This window comes from Vanacampus margaritifer, chromosome 11, assembly GCF_051991255.1.
Source record: "Vanacampus margaritifer isolate UIUO_Vmar chromosome 11, RoL_Vmar_1.0, whole genome shotgun sequence".
Classification (NCBI taxonomy): domain Eukaryota; kingdom Metazoa; phylum Chordata; class Actinopteri; order Syngnathiformes; family Syngnathidae; genus Vanacampus; species Vanacampus margaritifer.
Genome location: NC_135442.1, coordinates 4,370,380 through 4,394,212, shown reverse-complemented (window position 1 = coordinate 4,394,212; position 23,833 = coordinate 4,370,380). Strand labels below are relative to the sequence as shown.

General features: G+C 40.2%; 1 protein-coding gene across 6 annotated transcripts in view; it reads right to left on the bottom strand.

The window, feature by feature from the left end:
* Positions 1-23,833, bottom strand: part of sema5ba (sema domain, seven thrombospondin repeats (type 1 and type 1-like), transmembrane domain (TM) and short cytoplasmic domain, (semaphorin) 5Ba) — an 83,179-nt gene that overhangs the window by 24,837 nt on the left and 34,509 nt on the right. For all 6 annotated transcript variants that reach the window (XM_077579293.1, XM_077579294.1, XM_077579295.1 and 3 more), the window contains exons 3-8: positions 22,176-22,275; positions 22,061-22,106; positions 11,120-11,182; positions 10,264-10,362; positions 8,493-8,706; positions 3,691-3,976 (exon numbers count right to left, since the gene is read on the bottom strand). In XM_077579293.1, coding sequence (XP_077435419.1) covers positions 3,691-3,976; positions 8,493-8,706; positions 10,264-10,362; positions 11,120-11,182; positions 22,061-22,106; positions 22,176-22,275 — 808 coding nt within the window. The remainder of the gene's footprint in view (positions 1-3,690; positions 3,977-8,492; positions 8,707-10,263; positions 10,363-11,119; positions 11,183-22,060; positions 22,107-22,175; positions 22,276-23,833) is intronic.

Sequence of the window (23,833 nt, the reverse complement as noted above, 5' to 3'; positions counted from 1 at the left end):
TTCAAAACACTTGAAGGATCAGTGGCAATGACCAAAATAACTTGACAATGGCTAATTTAATTAGGAGTAGTTTGTCTTGGAAAGACGACTGCAAACGGCCAAAATGACGCTAAATTGCCTGCTAAGAAGCAAAATGTCAGACTTCCTGTGTCTAACCTCATTTCGGTCCTGAAAGCGAAACGGCCATAAACACACACAGGCCATGTTTCAGCACAGAGATGTCCAGCGTGGCAGGGGACGGAGGAAAATAAGGCTCGCTCAGCACCGCTCGTGAATTACATACATATTTTCATGCTGCACAACAACGGCAGCATTTATTCATGAGTCAGCAAATACCTGCACAAAAACATAAAGCAACGCTGGGTAAAGCGCGTCGCCAGTTTCGAGCTCTGATGTCGGAGTATTTGCTGCTGGAGATCATAAATAAGTGGTGACAAAAACACTTGTAACCTTGTACGTCCCTCGCCCTGAATCACATGATTGCACTTGATGACTTTTCAAGGCGGATTTATGCATCCAGATATCACTGATCAAGGTGACACGTTTAGATTCAGAGGCGTGATTAGAGGCGGATGCACAATGGCGCCACCTGAAGGCGGCTTGATGTATTTCTCGCCGATATGACGGAGACTAGCCATGAAACTTGAATCAACACAAAACGAGGTAAATTAAAGAATTAAAAAAAAACGCTCCCAAGATTGTTACATCTGCGACACAAATCAGTAAAGTTAAGGAAGTGGTTTATTGTCTTTTTTGCTTTTAACTTTTTCTCATTTCATTTCATTTTTTTCTGCTTCAAAACCAAATGGCAGACTTCATGTGTCTTTCTAATTATGGCCCAAATTTATGTTCCTAAATGAAACTGGCTTTGTGGGCTGAATTTTCAAAAAATTTGACGGACATCTGGAAATGACCAAAATGACCCTAAAATGGCCACTTCAAGAAACAATGGCAGAGTCTTGGATCTTTTCATTCATGGCGTCATTAGACTTTTTTTTTGTTGGGCTACTCATTCATTCATGATGGACATGTCTACCAAATTTCATGCTGTTTAGTGAAACAGGCTTCCGTGGTTACATTTAAAAAAATTTTTTTGAAAGACCTCTGGAAATTAAATCAATATAGCAGACTTCCTGTATCTTTTCATGGATGTCTTCTACAGACATATTTGTGGCTCTACTCATGACAAACATACCTACCAAATTTTATGTTGCTAAGTGAAACTGATTTGGGGGCTTGACTATTATTATTATTTTTGTTTTAATTCTAAGAATACCTGGAAAGGGCCAAAATGACCTGCTTCAAAACAATATTTCAGACTTCCTGTGTCTCTCCGTGATTCCTATGCATCTTTTTTCTTCGTCTTCGTACTCATTTGAGACAAAGCCCCCACCAAATTTCATGTTGCTAAATGAAACTGATTTTGTGGGCTGAATTTTTTTCAAAATTCTAAGGATACCTGGAAAATACGGAAAATGACCCTAAAACGGCGGCTTCAAAACAACATGGCTGACTTCCAGTATCTCTTCGTGACTTCTATGCGATTTTTTTGTGGGTCCACGTTCTCATGATAGCCAATCCCTACCAAATTTCATTTTGGAGTTTTTCTGGCTGTCTCACTCCAAGATGAGACCGTGTCGAGCAGAAAGTACATCCGAGTGAGTCACAAAAGATAAGGAGGCTCATAATTAGTAAGTAATGGCAGCTTAGTCGCCGTCCAATTAATTAAAAGGCGGCTGTGGCGCTCTCTGCTAAAGCCGTCACATTACTTTCGACAAGCCTCCTTCCAACAGGTACTAATTATTTTTATTATCAATCCATCATCTTGAGGAGGAGATGAAATGGTACGGAGGAGAAAGAAGTCATCTCCGCTTTTGTTGTTGTTTGGTTAGACTGATGTAGTCATGTGACCGTCATGCCATCATGTGCTTTTTTGGCTTGCAAATGACATATCTAAGGCACTACTCACACTGGGTACATCCATCTTGCGCAATGTCCCAGTGCAAGTCTGCAGGGACAACAACAACGCGCTCGTCCTAATAAAAAAGAAAAGCCAGATGGAAACAATTTGGATTGTTGTCGGTGAAACATGTGGAGACGTTGAGCATGATGGTCACACGTTCAACGGAACATCTGCGAGTGAGCTCACCGGAGACCTGACATACGGCGCTGGGACAGCTTTTCTGTGTTTGGAAGACAAATTCCCATCATTCTGGAACAAACCATTACTGATGCTGCGGCGTAATCTAACGAGGAGCTTGTGTCATGAGTCATTAGTTAGTGTAAGGGAGGCGAGTAATAACAAGCGCCATCAGTAACAGGAAGAAAGCACTCAAAGGAAATTACTTACTGGAAACACAGCAGGTGTTCACAAAGAGCTAACAGCACAAGAACACCTTTCTGCTTCCTATTTATTAACGTCGCGAGACAAACAACTGCTGCTGCTTCTGGATGCGTCTGAGTGCCATTGTTAAAAAAAGACACTCTTCTCTAGATGTGTTGTGTTTGGGTTTGAACGTAGAGAGCTGTTCTATATGGAGGACCAAAACTGCCAAAATTAAAAACAGCAACAGCGGAGCCCAACCCAAGACACGCTTAGGACCGCCCCCTCATTTGAACAACATTTCAACCTGACGGAGCGTCTGCAGCATGAAATAAATAAACGTGAGAGCAGAGCGTTTTTTATTTATTGATTTAGATTTAATTATTAATATTAATATCACATTTTTATTTCTGTATTTATTTTTACTTTTATTTATTTATTTAGGGATGTATATATATATTCTTTGTTTTTATATCCACGTCTATTAATTTTTTTTATGAAATTTTTGAATATATGTTTTTTTATCTGTTTTTATTTTCACTTTTATTCATTTGTTTATTTATTTATTTATTTTTAATTGTGGCAGTTTTGGTCCTCCATAGTTCTATAGCTGTCATCGAAAAGATGCTTTCGAGATGTGATGCGTTCAGGCGTAGTAGTCATGGAAAAGCTGTGATACAGTCAAGTGCAGTCTTAATCCAGCTGCTACCGTTAAAAAAATTGCCTGATGTCATTCAGTTGCTGTCATTAAAAAAAAAATAAAAAAAATAGTTGTGAGCATTTGGGTGCTGTCCTAAAAAAGACGAAAATAAACACTCGGAAAATAAACAGATGGGATTTCTTTGGTTGCAGTCATACCAAAAATGTTTGTATGATAAGATGTCAGAAAAAGTCTCTAAAAGTGATGCATTCGGATGAGGTCGTAAAAAAAAAAAAAAAGACACTAGTTTCTAGTTGTAATGTGTTCTTAAAAAAAGACTTTTGACTTTCCATGCCTGAAGGCTAAAAAAAGCATTGTAACATGTTCAAATCTGTTTTCTTATAGTGATGTGTTCCGTTGCAGCAGCTAGCTAGCTAGCTAGCTAATAAGGCATCTAGAGCGGAATATCAAGCTTTTTTAACATGCTTGTCTAGTGTCTACCATTTTCTTTCTAATATTTTGAGACAACTTTAGTGTCGTACACACCATGTCACCAAACAGTGACTACTTGTCAGCCTTTAATTAGGCCAACGGACGGATGAAATCTTTTCAAGGCTTTTTTTTTTAAAACCAATTATTTTGAACTAAAATTCTAAATCAATGTCCGATTTTCACCCTAGCAACAGTTCTGTCAGCGTGTGTCCGTGTTATTTTTTGCGCCACTCACACGTTGGTAGTAAAGATGGCGTAGATGAGGTCCTGCTCGGGCAGGTGGAAGGTGCTCTGCAGCTGGTTGTAGTAGAAGGGGATCTCGCCCGAGCGCGAGCAGTTGAGGCGGGCCTTCATGAAGGTGGTCCACGTGTCCTCCAGCAGGAAGCGGCCGCCGATGTCGTTCTTGCACACGCGCGCCACCCGCGAGTACACCGTCTTGCCGCAGTCGTGCTCCACCGCGTTCTCCCGCAGGAAGAACAAGGTGAACAGGCCCATGTCGTACGCGGAGATGAAGTGCGGCTCTGCCGGGCGGAAATAGGAAAAGGGTAATAAAGTATGATAAAGTATAAAAATAAGTATGAAATGTATTGAAATAGATGAAAATGAAGCATATTTTCGCTATTATTGGTTATAGTTAACTATATAAAAAGTAGTATCAGTTATTGTCAAAACAAAAAAAAATACTAGTTTCGTTAACTATAATAACCTTGGTTCGGGAAAAAACACGTTTGGGTACAGTCGTAAAAAAAAAGACACTAAATAGTACATTTGTAAAAAATCAAAATACATGAATAAATAAATGAATTGTGCATTAGACATAAGACACATTTTTATCATGCAATGGCATATTAAAAGATGCTTCTAGATAAGATGCATTTAGGTACAGTCGTAAGAAACGTTCTGAAAGTGTGATGTGTTAGGGTGTAATGGGGGGGGGGGGCTGTTCTGTGGATGTATTCAGGTGTTGTAAAAAAAGATGCTCTAGATGTGATGAATTCAGCCACAGTGTGGCAAAAAAGACATTCTAAGTGGTGCAGCAGTATATATATATATATATATATATATATATATATATATATATATATATATTTAAAAACTACAGAGATGGTGCATTTATCCGTACCCGTAAAAATAGACATTTATGTTAGAGCAATGTCGTAAAAAAAAAAAGTGCTCTAGATTCGAAGCATTCAGAAACAGTTGTAAAAAAAAGATACCAAAAAACAAACAAATCTTGAGATATGGTGCATTCATATGTATTCATAACAAAGATGTTCCAGATATGATGCATTCGGGTACAATGATAAAAAAGAAAATATGTTTTCACTGTAGCTGTGATGCATCCAAAGACCATTCTAAATGTGATGCGTTCAGGAGCAGTCAAGAAAAAAAAAACTGTATACATTGTGGTCACTTGGGCACAGATATGAGATATGATGTGTTTAGGCACACTCGTAAATATTAAATGACATTTACATTTGGGCTGTGTGATATGTTCAGGTGCAGTCATAAATAATGACGCTCTACATGTGATGCATTCAGGCACTGTCATAAAAAAAGACACTCGAAAAGCAATGCGTTTCAGTGCGGTTGTCAGAAAAGACACTCTCGAGTAGTGTTGTGTTCAGGTGTTTGGACTATTGAAAAAAAACAGTTTTCTAGATGTTGTACATTTGGGTGCAGTCATAAAAATGATGTTTTCTAGATGCGATGTGTTCAGGGAATGTGGTAAAAAAGAGAGAGATATTCAGGCGTTGTTGCGGTGTGATGCATTCTGGTACTGTTGTAAAGAATATTAAACGTTTGACGCTTAATGACGTGGCATTCAGGTGAAGTGGTAAAAAACAAAACAAAAAAAACATAATGTATAACAAACAAGGTGTTTAGCGTGGCCATAAAAAGCGAGAAATGGAGAGAAGATATTTGCAACATTTATCTTCTCCCCTTTGGGTCCTCCAGCAGTGATGCATTCAGGTGCAGTGGTCTTTCCCCCCGCTGACCCTTAACCCCGGCTATTATTGCGCGTAATAAAAGTGCCAAAGGTGTAAACGATAGAAGATGAGAAATGGCCGGTAATAAACGGGCGCGATGTTTTGATGTCAAATCCATGCGGCGACTTGTCTTTAACTGGACGCTTGTGCTGCTTTACTGCACGCGTTGACACCAACGCTTGATTCACGGCCAAAATGGTGGATGAAGCACGGCGGGCAAGTGGTTAGCAGTACTGCTTTGCAGCAGCGAGGTTCGGGTTTGAATCTATTGTCATGTGACCACTGAAGACTAAATTGTCCGAAGTTTACATGCTCAATGTCTATGAAACGTGTATGTTAGCTTGCGTGAAGTCTTTGATGTTTACAAACATTTTAGGTTGTCGTTTTTGAGAATTTGACTTTGACTAACGTTTGTCTGCGGAAGAAAAAAAATCCATAAATCGTATTAGTTTTCTCTTTTATAAACACAAACTGAATCATTAGTTTGATCAAAGGCTCTTAATTGTCTTCACGACACTAATTGAGTCTTCAGACTGCATTCAATGGAGTGAATCAGGAAATTTCCGCAGCGTCCTGAAAGGTGAGCACAATTTACTCTGTGCTAAAATGACATTTGAAAACCCGCGAGGACGTGAATCCTCTGGGAAAACGGTCCTCTGCTCATTTGCATACCCCGCCTCCATTTCGCCACAGGTGACATTCAAAGAAAGATGTCACGTTTCTATTTTCTCTCTTATTCAACTTTTTGTTCTCTTCTGGCCGGCAAGCTGCTGGTGTGAAGAAATAATGAGCAGACAAAAGATTCCAGAGTGTTTGCTTTCATTTGTTGTAAGCGATGTTGCCGCCTAGCATCTCGCCTAAACACCGAGGAGTCATAAAGCGTAATTTCCGCAAATGCGCCGTCATCCATAAAGTAGGATGGGGGAGAGCGGCGAAGGGGACGTCGTAAACAATGAGGTGGAGGGGGTGACGGTGGTGCCGGCCGGGTCCTGTTTTGTGGACGTGATGGATGCGGAAACTTTAGTGACTGGGGGATTTGGTAGCAATCAGACAACATCTCTACAAGTAGTTTGTCTTTGTCGGAGGTCTGGAAGTGACCAAAATGGTTGCTTCAAAGCGAGATGGCAAACTTCCTGTGTCTTCTCGGGCATGACTTCTTGAGACTTTTTTGTGGGTCGACTTATGACAGACATGCCAACCAAATTTCATGTCAAGTGAAGCTGGCTTTGGGGGCTGAATTTTCAGACAATTTAAAGGACTTGATAAAATGGCAGCTATAAACCAAAATGGCTGACTTCTTGTGTATTGAGACTTTTTTGTCCGACTTATGATAGACAAACTGACCAAATTTCATGTTTCTAAGTGAAATTGGCATCGGTGGCTGAATTTTCAGGTTATTCAAAGAACTTGAAATGATAAAATGAAGATAAAATAGCAACTATAAACCAAAATGGCTGACTTCCTGTGTCTTTTCCGGCATAGCTTCCTAAGACTTTTTTTGTAGGTCAATTTATGATAGACAAACTGAGTGTCAACGAAGTGAAATCGGCTTTGGGGGCTGAATTTTCAGAATATTCAAAGGACTTGATAAAATTAAGATAAAATAGCAGTTATAAACCAAAATGGCTGACTTCCCGTGTCTTTTCAAACATAGCTTCCTGAGACTTTTTGTGGGTCTAAATATGATATGCAAACTGATAAAAATTTAATTTTGCTAAGTGAAACTGGCTTTGGAGGCTGAATTTTCAGATTATTCAAAGAACTTTAAATGATAACATGAAGATAAAATAGCAACTATAAACCAAAATGGCTGACTTCCTGTGTCTTTTCAAACTGAGACTTTTTTGTTGGTCAATTTATGATAGACAAACTGACCAAATTTCATGTTGCTAAGTGAAACTGGCTTTGGGGGCTGAATTTTCAGATTATTCAAAGGACTTGAAATGATAACATATGGATAAAATAGCAGCAACTATAAACCAAAATGGCTGACTTCCTGTGTCTTTTCAAACATAGCATCCTGAGACTTTTTTGTTGGTCAACTTATGATAGACAAACTGGCCAAATTTCCTGTTGCTAAGTGAAACTGGCAGCAGAGGCTGGATTTTCAGAATATTCAAAGAACTTGGAATGATAAAATGGCAGCTTCAAACCAAAATGGCTGACTTCCTGTGTCTTTTCAGGCATAGCTTCCTGAGACTTTTTCATAGGTCTGTTTAAATTAATAGAACCCTTCAAAAATGACCAAAATGTACCTAAAATGGCTGCTTCTAAACAAAATGTTCCACTTCCTGTGTCTTTTTCAGGCATGGCTTCTAGAAACTTCTTAAAATTCATATTGCTAAATTAAACTGATGCCAGGGAGTTAATTTTCCTCCCGCAAAAAAAAAAAAAGTTGTGTTATTATATCAGTTTTGTTTTTTTATGTCGAGTCATCAAATTTTACTGCTATGTTCCACCCACATGCAGTGATTACAACTCAAATCCTTCTCGATTTAGCATCGCCCATCTGTCTAGTAGACGTGCCTCAAATTTCTGACAAAAAAATCTAGGAGTATTCATGACAAACACCAAATTTGATCTTGCTCGGTAAAACTGGCTTCAGGGACTGAATTAAAAACAACCAACATTTAAATGCAATTCCGAATCATTCATGTGTCTACTTTCTTGGTTTGTTAGCCCTTTGCACCATTCCGTCACATGACGTGAGAGAATTTGGTCAGCACCTGGCTGACGACCAATCCCATGAGGGAATAGATTGATTGGATCCAGCTCCCACCTTCATCCCCCGCCCGCCTCCGTCCGTCTCAACCAGTGCGCCGGCTTAACGCTGGAAATGAGATTTTCATTCTCACCTTCCAATCCAACAGAAAGGCAATTCTGTTACACTGACAGCCTGCGTGTGTGCGCGCGTGCAGGCAGATGTGTGTATGCCGTGAGTTGTGTGAGCGTGTATAGTCGGTTGTGTGTTTTGTGTACCCCGTGTGCGTATGTGTGTGGTCAGACGTGTATGCTCTCGTCATTCTCCATCTCCACGTGTGTTTACCATTGAGCCACTTGGAGTTGTATTGCGCGGTGCGTAGCGGCGGCATCCCCCCCAGGCTGCGGTAGATGACGGGGTCGCGTCCGGAGAAGTCGATGACGGTGGCGGCGTAGAGTTCTCCGCGCTCCGTCAACACGGCCGTGGAGTTGTGGCGAGGGTCGTACGGGCAGCGCGCCACGCCGTTCACGCGCTCCAACACCTTGCTCATGTTGCCCACCTGCAACCACCGACTGCGTTAAGGCCGAACTGGTCATCAAATTCTAATTTGAGAAATGGATGGAGGACCAAAAATGCCAAAATAAAAAAAATAATAAATAAAAGTGAAAATAAAAACAGATATAAAAAATACAATTACAAAATTAGTTTGTTAATCAAAAAAAATTTAAATAAAATAAATAAATATATATATATATATATAAACACACACTAGTATAAATAGTTCAACCAAAGACACACTTAGGAACACCCCTAATTTGAATAAAATTTCATGAAGCATCTGTAGCATGAAATTAATAAATATGAGGGCAGAGCGTTTTTATTTATTGATTGATATTTAATTCTATTGCTACATTTATTTTTGTATTTATTTCCACATGTATTTTTATATTTATTTAAGTTTTTTAAATCTCCTTTTTCATTAATTATCTAACTAATTAATTAATTTAGATTTTGTTGTTTTTATTACCATTTATATTATTTTGTAATCAATTTTTGAATAGTATTTTTTTTATATCTGTTCTCTTTACTTTCATTAATTAATTAATTTATATTTAGTTGTTTTTATTTTCATTTATATTATTTTTTGTATTTAATTTTTGAATTATATTTTTTATAGTGCTGTCAAAGTTCAAGCGTTAAATAATTAATTAATCACCAAAAATGATGACATTAATCATGTATTAACGCAGATCAATCACACTATTAGTTTTGACCACATATTATCCTTTATCTTGACAACCGGATGGCTATGCTAAAGGTAGCACAGGTTGTGTTTGAGCAATAAATCTAAATACACGCATTCATTAATTAAGAATTTAATAAATGTTTGTGTGTGACATTCAGAATATTTGTCAAACTACTGGGGTCATTTTATTTTATTTTAAATTATGCAAGTAATTAACTGATTATAAAAAAAAGGAGGATGAGAGTGTGCAGTGGATGAAAAAATGTTGAAGACGTCCTCATAACATTAAATGTTGAAAGAATTAACACATAACAGGTGCTCTTCAAATTTGACAGGGGGAAAAAAAAGCCTTTTTAATCAAGCGATTAATAGTGATTAATCAAAGATGTGATTAATCTGATTTAAAAATGTAATTGTTTTGACAGCTCAAATTTTTGTATGTTTTTTTTTGTATCTATTTCTTCTTTTTTTTTTTTTTTTACCGTTTTGACCTTGAATGAACCCTGATGAAAAAACAGCATTGACTATGTTCACAAACACTCGCAAACATAAATTAAATGTAAGTTTATGTTTCAACCATACAAAAAAAAAATAAAAATTCATACAGTAACGATGAGAAAAAAAATTCCAGGGGTGGGGTGGGGCAACACATGAAATAAAAACTTTTAAGTATCTTTTAATTCCACTCATTAAATTCTGACTTCCTTTTTGTAAAAGTTTGACTTGACTCATAAATACGACTTTATTCTGGCAATTCAAGGACTTTCTAATATATATATATATATATATAAAAAAAGTGAACCCGACTTGAACTTTCGACGTGTTTTTTTTTACGAGATGGGAGTTTGCTAGCAAATTGGTGCCTGGTACCTCTCTGATGGTGCAGAGGGGCTGGAAGGCGTTGGTCCCGCAGGTCATCACTTGGGTCTTGTTCACCAGCAGCACTCGGATGTAGTTCTGACACTCGATCTGCACAAAAAGTCAACACAACTCAAACAATAAGCACTCGCTGTGCAAACATTTGGAATCTTCTTCTTCTTCTTTTCCGTCTGTGTGCGTGCGTGTGTGCGTTTGTGGAAATGGCTTGGACATTTGTCGTCCTTTGTGCTACAACAAAGATGAGACATGATGCCAGGCAGCTACTTTCAAAGCGAATTGATTGGACGCCTTTGTGTGTGTGTGTGTGTGTTTGTGTGAATAAGGTTGCAATCAGTACAAATCGAAATCAGACGAGCTAATAGATGTGTTTCCGATCAGAGAAAGTTGATTTTCTAGAGAATTGCTCTGTGGCTACGTTATGTTTACATCAACAGCTCCTGTTTTAGTTAGGGAGCTCTAAAGTAAGTTTCAAGACGGGGTCTATAGCTAGCTTTGGGGTTTCAAGTCAGGGTTAGATTTTCAATAAGGGTTAGGATATTAAATTAGGGTTCCAAGCCGTGGTCGGAGTTCCAAACACGGGTTTAGGGTTTTAAACAAGCGTTCAAGGTAGGTTAGGGTTTCAAGCCTAGGTTTAGGTTTCGAACTAGGATTACGGTTTTGAAAGAAGGATTCAAACAACGAGGGTTTCAAACATAGGTTAAGCTTTCAATGCATAATTTCAAGCCTAAGGGTTCGAATAACGGTTTAACCTTGGATTAGGGTTTCAAATGAGGATTTGCCACTGCACTTGGTAGCTAATGGAAGGATCACCCCCCCCCCCACTAGTAACAGGAAGTGTGCACCCTACCTCTGTTTTGCCTTTGCTCTGACAGGACCTCCTGGTCTCGTCATCGGGCGCCCATTCCGTCGCCTAAGAAACCAGAGGGGAGAGAGAGAGAGAGAGAGCGAGAAAGACAGCGAGAGACATGTTGACGACCAGTCAAACAGCACAATTGCAGACGTACTACACAAAAGTAGCATTAATTAACATTTGCGTAAGTAAGTCAACTTTGTCCAATCACACAGCCCACGAGTATTAAACAACAAAAGCAACAACACTAATTGAGCAGGAAACTGGATTAGCATTAGCATTATCATGTCAATCTCTTGACCAAATGCTATTGACAATTGATTACAAATGGAGGAATGCAGACCTCAGTACAGACTTCTGCCTGTTAATTTACTAAAAACATCTCAACCAACTCATGGTGCCGCCACAATGATTGACGTCTATTCTGTCCAATGACTGAACAGACAATGATGCCTAACTAACGTTGTCGTAGTGTCAATTGCTTTCAACACAATTTTCTAACCGACCTCAATTACCTGAGCGACTGAGTAACCAACCAGCACTAAATAACAAACTGCCTATCTTCCTGTATGATGTCCCCCCCCCAAAAAAAACTCTAACTAACTGACTGACCAGATAACTATCCAAATCACCAACTGATTAAGATACCTGTGGGACAGCATCAATTGTTTACAACACAGCGTCCTAAATAACAGCTTTCAAAATGTCATGACTGTCCCCGCCTTTTCCGGCATTGCCGTCATCCTGCCTCTGATTCTACATTGGTAGTAAGGAAATTGGCAGGCAGATTTAGCGCCCGATTGTGTGTCTGTACTTTTTGCACAGAACAGCAACAGGAGAAAATTAGCGTACAAATCTGTCTTTGTCTTCAATTAAAATGAAGCAGATGCGTTGACGCACTGCATGGTCCCAAACACTCAGCAAGATGGTTTTAGGGGGTTGTTACGGTGAGGTTGTTTCGGTGTGGCGTGCCTGAGGGGCGCTCAGCTGGGAAAATGTTCTTTTGACTTGGTTTGTTTGCACAGATTTCTTTTTTTTTTTTTTTAATGGCACATCCACACACTTTTAATTGGATCTTAAGAGACTTTCCAGGTGACACAACATTAGCACTTTAATCTAGTAACCACTCTCCGACTGGGATGTACAATCCCAGAACATCAAGCATACGCTAATTAGTCGCAGCTATAATGACTTATTCTATTCTTTGAGCCATTCATCACCACGCCAACGCACAGCCTTGAACAAACAAACCTTTTCACTTGACATTTATTGAATTTCTCTCTTAATCTGCATCTGCACCAAAATCTGTTGCATGGATTTTTAAAGGCTGACTGACGAACTAACCAACTAATTTAACTGACTAAGCAACAACACTCAAAGAACCCAACCACCTAACTGACTAGACAACCAGCTGACTAACCAAACTGACAAGCTAACCATAAAAACAAGAAAATACCTAACAACCAACAGCCTAAACAAAAATCCAAGCTGACTAACAGGCAAACCAACTCACTAACAAGCAGGCTGACCTAACCAACCACCTTACTGATCAGCTGACTAACCAAAAACCTCTCAAACAACTAACTGTAAATAAAAATTACTACTAGTAAATGGCCAATGAACCAACAAACCGACTAACAAACTGGCTAACTAATCTCCAATCAAACCACCCAACACACAACTAACTAACTAACTAACTAACTGAGCCACCCATTTACTGTAATGATTGCAAACCGTGCTGTTGTAATCCATCCAACTATCAAACTGATAAGATAACTAATCAAATAGCTAACCAATCAATGACCGTTAATGGCTGCTAGTGACTGATAATGTCAAGTAGTGACTGGTTATGATCAGCAGTGTCGGGTAGTTTGGTAGTCACTCGTAACAACAGATATTGACTGATAATGATTGGTATTGACTGGTAAGGGTTGACAGTGATCTGCAGTGGCATATAATGACGAGTAGCACCCGGTGATGATTAGTAAAGAGTGTTAGTGACTGAGTGGTGAATGTCGTCCTTATCAGCGTGGCGCCACATGTGGTCTAAGCCTTGATTAGCGTGGTCTGACACCCCGCCGCCATTGTCCCCCCCTGCCACCGATTGTGTTTTATGCAAATGCATGCGTGTGGTTTCATGTGTGGCGGCGGGTGAGAATGGGAAGAATGCGCTGTCAGGTTAGCTTGTTGGCCTGCCTAATGGATGGAAATTAACTCCAACACGCGTTCTCGGGCTCGGGGCGCACGCAATCAAAATGTGGCGGTGGAAGAAGAAGCAAATAAAAGTAAAATGTGGTGGCGGGGAAGCAGAGCTGCCTTTAATTGTGCGGAATGTGGCACGCCGAGGACAGCACACGCTCAATTATAAGCCTTATTGTGCGGCCGCCAGGAAATCACACTCTTTAATATTCATGTGTGCACACTGGAGAGGACAATACACAATGCACACTACACGCTACACTGCTCACCTGCACACACTTGATCCACTATAAGAATAAAAAAAAAAGATTTTCTTTTCTCCCCTCTATCTTTCTCTTATCACTCCATAAGGGCACTGGCAAAACTATTGAAGTACATGCTGGTACACACTAGTAAATATCTTATTTATTTTCTACAATAATAGTGCGTATAAATGTAAAATGCAATACAATGAACTTATTCAAACCCAAAAACGTATAAATACGTTTTATGTTTTATTTTTTATGCTAGCACATACAGACGGCTTTGATACAGCTTCTGACATGAAGACGTCGTTAAAAGCAATGGTAGTTATTACAAAAAACGTCCAGAAGGTGGCAGCAGAGAATAAGAGATCAACCAGGGCCATGTTTTCAACAGGTTTGTGAACAATGATGAAACTGAGCTATATTCTAACGGTAATTGCTGCAAAACGGAAACAGATACAAATATACATTTTTTTTTCTTTTGGTAGGTTCTATGTTTTTATAGCAATAGAACAGAATATTCTGTGGACCTTGCAAAATCAGTCAAAATCCAGTAAAACAGCCAGCCGGGAGCGAAGGGGGTTGCTTCAGTGAAAATGGCTGGGAGAGAATGAGTTAAATGTATCAACATAGGTAATTACGCAACTTAGTAATATTATTTCTTCAATAGCCTATGAATGTCTGTGTTTTGTCAACAAGTATTGTAATTGACTTTATTTTAAAATTCAAGGCCTAACAAGCTTTATTCACATTTGAGTGGAACTAAAAACAACAACAACAAACCAAACCAAAATCTCTTATTGGATTTGAGACGGGTCGGCGTATTTCTTGTGCAAAGCGACCTACGGGCCGGCCGCTCATTTCCCAGATTGCATTGCTGATTGCACTCATTCAGGCTTTGGCTAGCAGGGAGAAGGGAAAAAAACGGTGTCGAGGGCTTTGGCTTTGTTCCAGAGCTGTGAGGACGAGCTCGATAGAGGTGGGTTGTGTGTGTGTGTGTGTGTGTGTGTTTTGAGGGGGTCTGTTCAGGGGGCTATTTGTGGTGAAGGTCAGCGGGTTAAGCCGACAGGGATCCTTGGAGACGGGGCTGAAAAAATGGCAATGCCCCAAGCAGTGATTCATGGCACAGGCATCCGACTGCTGCTTTGTGTGTGTGTGTGTGTGTGTGTGTGTGTGTGTGTGTGTGTTAGCGTGTGTGTTTATTCTTGTGTGTGTGCTGGCTATGACGTCATTCCATCAGGCTGTCAAGGGCTGTCAAGAGGAGCCGATTGTTTTTATTTTGGTGTCAGCAAATCACAGCGATTGACCGCCAAGGAAGGGGGCGGGACCACCCTCTTGATTGACAGGTGCTATGTGCTTACATGAAGGGAAAATTCACTAACCAATAAATTTACCAACTAATAGATTAATTAGCCAACTAACCAACATACTAATTTCCTGACCAAATAACCAACTACTGAATTAATTAACCAACTAACCAACATACTAATTAAAAAAACAAATGAACTGACAAACTAACCCACCTTCAAACGAACCAAGCAACTGAAAAACTAACTAGCTAACTGAGCAAATAACAAATGAATAAACTAACTAACCTAACTAGCCGACCAACTGACTACAAAACTAGAACTTATGAGGGATTGTTGTTCTGATTGATTTTGAAAGAGCTCGCTGTGGCTAAGGTAGCTTGAGTTGAGTCCAAGTACAAAAACAGTATTCGTTCAGTCATTTTTTTTGCCTGAAATTGATAATCTTTCCATGAAAAAGTCAAAATCTTTGATGAGATCATGGATATATATTCATGACATTTTTACAACTACAGTAGCTGAGAAGCTTTTTTTTTTTAAGTCTAAGAGCAGCAATTGTGTAGGAAAAGAAGTGGTGCGGAAAAGCATGTCTTTCCAGGCCCGCGGCAGGTAGCGGCGCTCCCACCTGACGACAGGAAGTAGTAGCGCAGAGGTGAAAAGAGGAGCCCAGCGTGAGACGGCTCGCTCTGCTGCCTCCCACTCAATGTCTGGCCTAGCGGGGGACCGCCTCCTCCTCCTCCTCCTCATCCTCTGCCTAAACTGTGGGAGCACTGTACTGTATTGTACAACCACCGGACATTTTATTGGGTACGCCATCTTATGACATCCACTCAAGGTCCCTTGGTAAGGGTTAGGATATTTCATCACAAAACTACAGTATCTAAAATTATTCTTACTCTAAAAAAAAAGAACATCTGATATTAGAATGCTTAATAGGGGCTTCATGGTTCCTTGAGAATGTAGCAAAATGTTGAATTTCATTATTTAAAGCTTCCTTGCTCCTTTTGGAATCAGTCTTAAAAAAAACATTCAATTTGATTTTTCCCACCCTCATTTTAGCGAACTGGCGAACGCCATCGTCTCAAAGGTCAGGCAGCGACATTTGATTTGACACGCCAACCGCCACTTCCCTGCGCATAATGTAAATATAATCAGTCTTCAGTCCAAGGAGAGAAAAAAAGAAGGGAAAAAAATCAGCTACCCTGGCTTATCTCGGCACACGTATAAACGACGTGGATCATTTCTGCACTAATGTACACCACTCACATTATACATGACATTCTTCCATTCCCTCAGAGGACGTATCAATAATTAAATCTACCGACAAATTGAGGCGCAAGAGTGTGAATGAAATCAGCTGCCGAGCTGCGAGAGATACTCGTCCTCCAGCTTTCAAGCTTTTTTTTCTCTCCACAAAACCTCTCTGGACTTCATGACTGACTGACCGCAACTGCATGTCCTTGGGCACAAGGATGGAACCCGACAGGAGGTCCAAGAGGAAAGACATCAGGGAGACATCCCAAGACCTCAAATAAAGAATCCTGGGAAACCACCTTGAGGAAAGGTAGAAGATGTCCTACAGAAATGTGCTCAATTCAAGACCTGATGTAGAGACTTTAAGTAAAGACTTCATGGTACACCTCAATAAAAGATCACGCTGAACCACCTTGTTTAATATTTTAAAGGGAAAGGTCAAGGAGGTCCACAAGAAATGATCTTAAGCAAAGACAACACGGACAGACTTCAAGGAAAGCTATTAAAGGGAAAACCTTAAGGAAAGACCTCAGGGAAAGCCTAAAGCAAAGACCCGGTAGAAACAATTCTGGGGAAGACCTCTCGCAAAAACTGTATTGAAAGTCAAGACTTCAGGAAGAGACCTCAGGAAAAGACTGAACAAAAACCTTGAGGAATGTTTGAAAGGGTGTGCTCAAGTAACGGCTCAAAGAAATACCTGTCGGGACGACCTAACTGCAATCAAGCAAACACCACATCAGAAGACCTCAGCGTAAAGCCTCAGGGACGGACCTTAGGCAAAGATTTGAAAGAAAATGTCACCAGAAGACCTCAAGGCTCGCCTCACAAAAAAAGCTCAATAAACACCTGATGGGAAGACTTGGACAAACCTCTGGAAAAAGCTTCACAAGAAACCTCAAGAAAATACTTCAATGAACGACCACAAGCAGAGACTTCAGGGAAAACCTTAATACAAAGACTTCAAGCAATCCCTTCAAGGAAATATCTTGAGTAAACTTTAAAAGGGAATGCTCTCCAGGAGCTCCCTAAGAAATGAGCTCAAACAAAGACCTGACAGGGAGATGTAATAGAAAAACTTCAGTAAAGACCTATAGAATAGACTTGAAGGAAAAAAACACCTCAGGGCAATACCTTAAGTAAAAGCTTTAAGCGAGAAACAAAAGATCCGGAGGAAGTCCTCAAAAAATGATCTCAAGCTACCTTGACCGTGACCTTGTCTAAAGGTAAGACCTCAGTCAAAGACCCAGAGGAACATCTCATTTAAAGGCCTCAAGCAACTACCTGGAGCAAAGACCTTGGGTCTAGTTTTTCAACTCCAGAAGTGAGTCAAGCAAAAAAATCTCATAGAAGACCTTTAGCAAAGACTTCAAGAACACACTTTACGAAAAGACTTCAAACAAAGATCTCATGGAAAGATTTCAAGCCCAGCGGGAGTCCTGAGTACAGACACAACAGCTGAAACAACAGCTGCAATTATTTTCCCAGCGGTGATTTGCGATGTTCTCAAAGACCTCATGCGGTCTAAGGATGTTGGAGCGAGGACCACTTCCTGTTTCCAGGATGAGAGCAAGGCCAGAGGCTGTGATGGAACACACTGAGACCCAAAGGCTGTCCACACAGCTGTGGGACTTTTTTAGATCTTTACCACTTGGCCACGGCTGCCGCTATGGCTAGAACCAACAAAGTGCTTTAAGGGTGAAGTGATTTCCGCTTGGACATCGTTTTCAGTCCTTAGCGTTTTGGATCCAGGCCTTATGGTGAATACACTTAACCCTTAGTACCTAACCCAAATATAAGACTAAAGGTCTAGGTTAGCGGTAAGATTAGGAGGGTAAGTAGTTAGGGTTCGTAGGGTTTAGGTCAAGGATTGGGTTTAGGTAGGCTGTCATTCTAGACCAAAAATAATTATTAGGACAGTAAAAAGGCAACAAGTCAAAGCTTAGACCGTACCAAAATCTTAGCTATGAGAAATACAAACACAAAACAACACAAACATGTCAAGATATCATCCCAGTGATCATGTGAGGGATTCTGGGAGTTTGGCCTGTTGACGTACGAGATGATCCGAGCAGCACGTGTGACGGAAAAACAAGATGAGCTCCTGATATGAAATAGCCACCGTGTTGACATTCCAGTTCCCTTTTTCTTTTTATTATCCGTGCTGGGATTATCTGACGGACGCTCACTCTCCAGACGCCATAAACAAACAAGGCAGATCCCAGATTAGCCGCTTCAAAAGCAAGCCCGGGCAGGTTCACGAAAAAGAAATATTCACAAAAACTATTTCATATAGAACCGGGTTTGCCAAAAGTAAGTATGCGCTTACATTTACACTTTCAAGTCAATAAAAGCTTCTCAGATGACCTCTTTTAAAAATATTGTAGTAACAATCAAGGGTAATGGTTCCAAAATAGGGTTCCAAGGCAGGATTAGTGTTTTCAAGTAGGGTTTCTAGCCAAGTTTCTAGCCAGGGTTAGGGGTTTAAACTTCCTTACTTTCATACCATCCTTGTTTCATACCTTCACATTTCATACCTTTGCCCTCTTTCTTCCCTCCCTCCCACTATTCCTTCCTCCCATCAACCCTTTCTTACTTCCTTCTATCTCCTTTTGCTTCAAACTAGCCTTATTTTCTCCCTTTCTTCCTTCTGTCCGTCCTTCCTTGAGTTCTTTCTTCCTTCTAGCTTTCCTTCCATGAATCCTAAATTCCTTGCTTTAGTCCTTCAACTCTTCTTTCAACCTCCATCCCTCCCTCCTTATCTTAACTCTTTGACTGCCAGACGTTTTCAGAAAAGGGATGCCGTGGGTGCCAGCCGATTTAAGCATTTTGACTGATCTTTCAAGGTCCACAGAAAATTATGTGTTTGGACTATGGAAACACACATACTACCAAATGAAAGATTGGACTCTCATCTTTCATCAGAAAAAAAAGTTTGTTTCTACCTTATTCCGTTTTTCAGTAATCAACAATAGAAAATGGTTAGTTTCATCTCTGTTTTGAAACAAACGTCTTTTAACGTCTTTGGCACTCCTCCCTAGGATTTTACTAAACGTTATTTAACGTTTTTGGCAGTCAAAGAGTTTTAATTGATCTTTTTTTCCCTTCTATCCATCCCTCCTACCTCCCCTTCCTTTTCTTGCATCCTATTTTAGTCCCAGCTTTCCTTCCGTAAAGCCTTTAGTCCTTCCTTCCATTCTACCCTCCCTTTATTCCTTCACTCCTTTTTTTATCTTACGTTCCTCTCCCTTCATCATGCTCTTTCTCTCTTCTTTGTTTTTTTTCCTTCCTTCATCCTGTCCCGCCTTACATACTTCACTTCTTTCCTCCCTTCTATTCTTCGATCCTCATTGTCTTTCATACTGGCCTTCTTTTGTCCTTCCTTCAGCTTTCCTTCCTTCCTTCCTCCCTCCTGCCCTTCTTTTCCTTCTTACCTCCCGTCAACAATTTATTTTTACACTTTATATAATAGCAAATTATCTCTTTTTTTTAATTATTTGCAACATCACAGTGGGGAACTTTTTTTTATGACTGGTTTATTGTTTTTAAGTCATAATATCAACAGTGATGAATGTGTTTCTCCATTTGTATGACCGTTAAGACGTGACGCAAAACGCTGCAAGTACACTTAATAAAAGCTGTTTATGACGTGACGCCCGCCGCTTGCGCGCCACTGGGAACCGAATCAACAGAGTAATAATATCCAATATGATGAACAGATGTTGTTATTGTTGTGTTTTTTTTATTATGATTGTTATGATTTCCCGTCAGGTTATGAATGTGAGTGCTTATGCAAAGATGCAAATAATGAGAAACGCATAAAAGCTCATTTTCCTCTTTTGCTCCTGTCAGACACTTGAGATTTTTTTTTTTTAACCATCCATCCCACTCACACAAACACAAACGCACACACTTATTATGTACAGTACACACACACACACACACACACACACACCCCACCACCTTCCTCCTGCTGTTCTACAGTGGTGACGGGGGATGAGTGGGGGGGTTTGCGAGAGGCACCTCCGAGTGGGCGCACTGTCAGCCGGCGCAGGTGGGACGGCGCGAGTGGGCGGCAATCAGGCATCAGACCCGCTACTAAATGCGGCGCCGGGCCGCATCCCACGCTGCAATACGGCGAGGAGTTTTTGAAAAAAAAAAAAAAAAAAAAAGCAGAAGAAAGGCACAGAAAAAAAATGACAACGTGGGCCGCCCAGGGAAAGTCTGAGTGGGAGCAGCGCGATGCATGGATGACTGTGTATTACTGAGCCTGTTTATAATATTCACAATTGCTGTCATGTAAAAATATCTTTCATAATAATACAGTAAATCCTTTCTGTGTTAATTCCAAGGCTTGATCCTGCAGTTTCAAAATAAAAGGGTCATATTTGATCATCTTTAGTGCAAGGGTGTAAAAAAACGAAGTAATGTTAACTACAAACAGTTCAGCTGAAGTTTGATTGCCTTGAGTTTTATTTTGAAAGTGGTGGCTCACTCGTGGCTTTTATTGTGAAAGCCCACTATACAACCTGGATGTTGTGTGATTACTTTTTAGATTTTTTTTTACTGTAAAACAAAACAAAAAATCATGTACAAAACTGAATGTTGTATGGCTTTTATTGTGAAAGGCATCATATGTGAGCAACTGAACAACATCCATCTTGCATATGATGGACTTTCACAATAAAAATCACAACTTGAACATACTGGCCTTTCATAATTAAAGTCCACAAACCCCACGCAAGTTTGAAAACCTTTTTTGAAAGCCTTTTTTAAGACTTAGCCTGTCTCAAAACATCCAGCTTAGTACCCAGTTACTTTCACAATAAAAGTCTACAAGCAGCCTCACAACGTCCAGCATGTATATGTAAACTTTCACAATAAAAGTCACAAGCACCTCGTACATATAAAAATGAAAGTCTAAAGACCGATTTCACAATAAAAGCCTCAAACAACAGATTGTGCATAGTGGCCTTTCATAATAAAAGTCTACGAACAATCAAACCACATCCATCTGGTTCCTGTTGACTTTCACATGCAGCAAAAGTCTTGAGCAACAACACAAACTTGAACAGGGTCACCTTTCACAATAAACGCAAGCAACCACACATGAATATAACACATAATAAAAGTCCACGAGCAACGACACTGCATCCAATTTGTACATGGTAGACTTTCACAATAAGAGTCCCACAACATGTTGAGGTGATCTCTTCATGCTCTGGACTTGATGAGTGTGTGTGTTTCTTGCAATTTATGTGTATTTCCTGTGTGTGTTTTATTTGTCGCAGTGATTGGCTGTGCAGTCACCGTCTCCGCTTGCCTGCTTGCTAATGCTGGTAGCAAACAGGTGAGCTCCCAGGGGTCCTCGCATACCCCACTATGACCCCCCCCCCCCTTACATCATCCTTCATTCACTCCCCCCCTGCCCCCATTCTCACCATCATCAACAACAGCACAATAACCTGTGACCCTTCGTGTCTGGATGGTGCGAGCTGGATTTTTCCGGAACGTCTCTAATGAATGCCTTGTCCGTGACACATGCACATGTAGGCAGACACACACACACACACACACACAAATAACAGCGTCCGTAAAGCAATAATGTGCTCCGCCATCTTTGTGTCTCTAGCGAGCAGGAAATTGTTTCTAAAAATATCTGACTGACGTCTCACCTCTCGGTGACTTTACAAAGTAAAAGCTCCACAAACCAGACAACACACAAAATGTCACTCTTGGACTTTTATTGTGAAAGTCAACATACGCCATACATCTTGTATGTTTACTTTCACAACAAAAGACCACAAGCGACCACACTACACCCAGCAACATATCATCATCTTGTTTTTTTATGATTTTCAAAATAAAATCAACAACTGCAACATAGCTAGCTATATGTGACAAGTCCAAATCAATGAGAAAGAAGATGATCTTACCTGGATCAATGACATGTTGCTGAGGTCCAACCTGAACAAGAAGTTCCTGCAAGAGGGGGAAAAAGTGTATGATTGCGTGTGCGTTTGTGTGTGCGTGCGCTTGTGTGTGTCTCACCTGGCACCCACAATAAGTTCATTCCTGGCAAGGTCGAGGGTCAGCTGGGAGAAATCCCGCACGCCCGCCCAGGAGAACGTTGACATCCACGGATTGAGCACTGAGAGAAACACAAAGTATCATTAGCAGCACTTAGCATAGTTTAGTATCATCTTAGCATTAGCGATAGAATAGCATGGAAACAGAATAGCCTAGCATAGTATCGCATTAGACAGACTAGCATAGCGTAGCATCTGATCAACAAATCAGTGAGCAGTAAAAATAAATGACTGTACTTATTTAATCTCCAATCAGGAAGCATTAATTGGCCCCGCCCCCTTCTTGTGGTTCTTTAATAGACAGTAAACATCCGTCTGTTGAGAATTCCTACGGTGAGGATGATTGGCGTTTATCCTCCCTCTTACAAGCTTTTTTATACGCGCCGCCTGTTCAATCTCCTCGTAAGCGGCCCACAGCTGGGACCGTAAAGCCCCTCCGCTACTCGCATTTAACTTCCCCTTCCCTCACCGTTTATATGCCAGTTCCCGACCATTATTTTGAGTTTTTATCTTGCTGCCATGTTTGGTGTGGCGCAGACAAAAAGCTCTATATCGAGGTCCATTGAGAACATATTCACAGAACTTCGCTTGTTCAACATTTTGCGATCTTACAGCTTTATTTTGAAATGGAATTTAAAAAATCCCTTCAAATGTGATTTTTTTGAAAATAATGTTTGCAAATTTGTTAAAAATACAAATATACAACAACACAATGCCCAGTTTGTACACGGTGACTTTCACAATAAAAGTCACAAGCAATCTAATAATGTGATTTTCAACTTTCAAAACAAAGTCACGATCAACCAGCTTGAACTGTACATCCTGAACTTCACAATAAAAGTCAAGCACAAACGGAACCTACAGCTTGTACATGCCGACTTTCAAAATAGAAGCCAAAAGCCCACCACCTTTACACTGTCCCTTTCAAAATAAAAGTAAGGTGCTAATACATGGTGGACCTTCACAATAAAAGTCAAAGAGCCACAGCATAACAAGATTGTAAATGGTGACTTACAAAATAAAAGTCACAAGCAACAACCTTGTACATGTTGACTTTCACAATAAAACTTCAAGAGCATCCATCCATCCATTACCCAAAACGCTTATCAATGACCACAAAATCCAATTTGTTCGCTGTGGCTTTCACAATAAAAGTCACGACTCACTAGCATCAGCTCAAGTCAGAGAGAAACAACATGGTGAATTTCAAAATAAATATGAGGGAGAAACAACACCACCTACTGACTTTCAAAATAAAACAATTAAAGTCCAACAGCAACGACATCACAACATTCAGCTAGTACATGGTGGAATTTCACAATAAAAGTCAAGAGCAACAGTAAAACATCCAGCTTGTACACAGTAACTTTCAAAATAAAAGTATTTTACACATCTTTAGTTCTGGCTGATCAGAGGCTATTAGCCTGGTGACCTCTCCGCCGCTCGTGTGGCGGCTGCTCTTTTTTTGCATTCTCTCGGGCTCTGGCAGAGTCACTCCTAATTTGCGGTGACCTGTCTCTCTCGCTTCTCTCTTTCTCAACAGTCTCAGTCGGCTGAAGTGAAAATGGGAAAAAGAAATAGCGGCTGCGGTTCGAGGAAGCTAAAGAGATAAAACTTGGA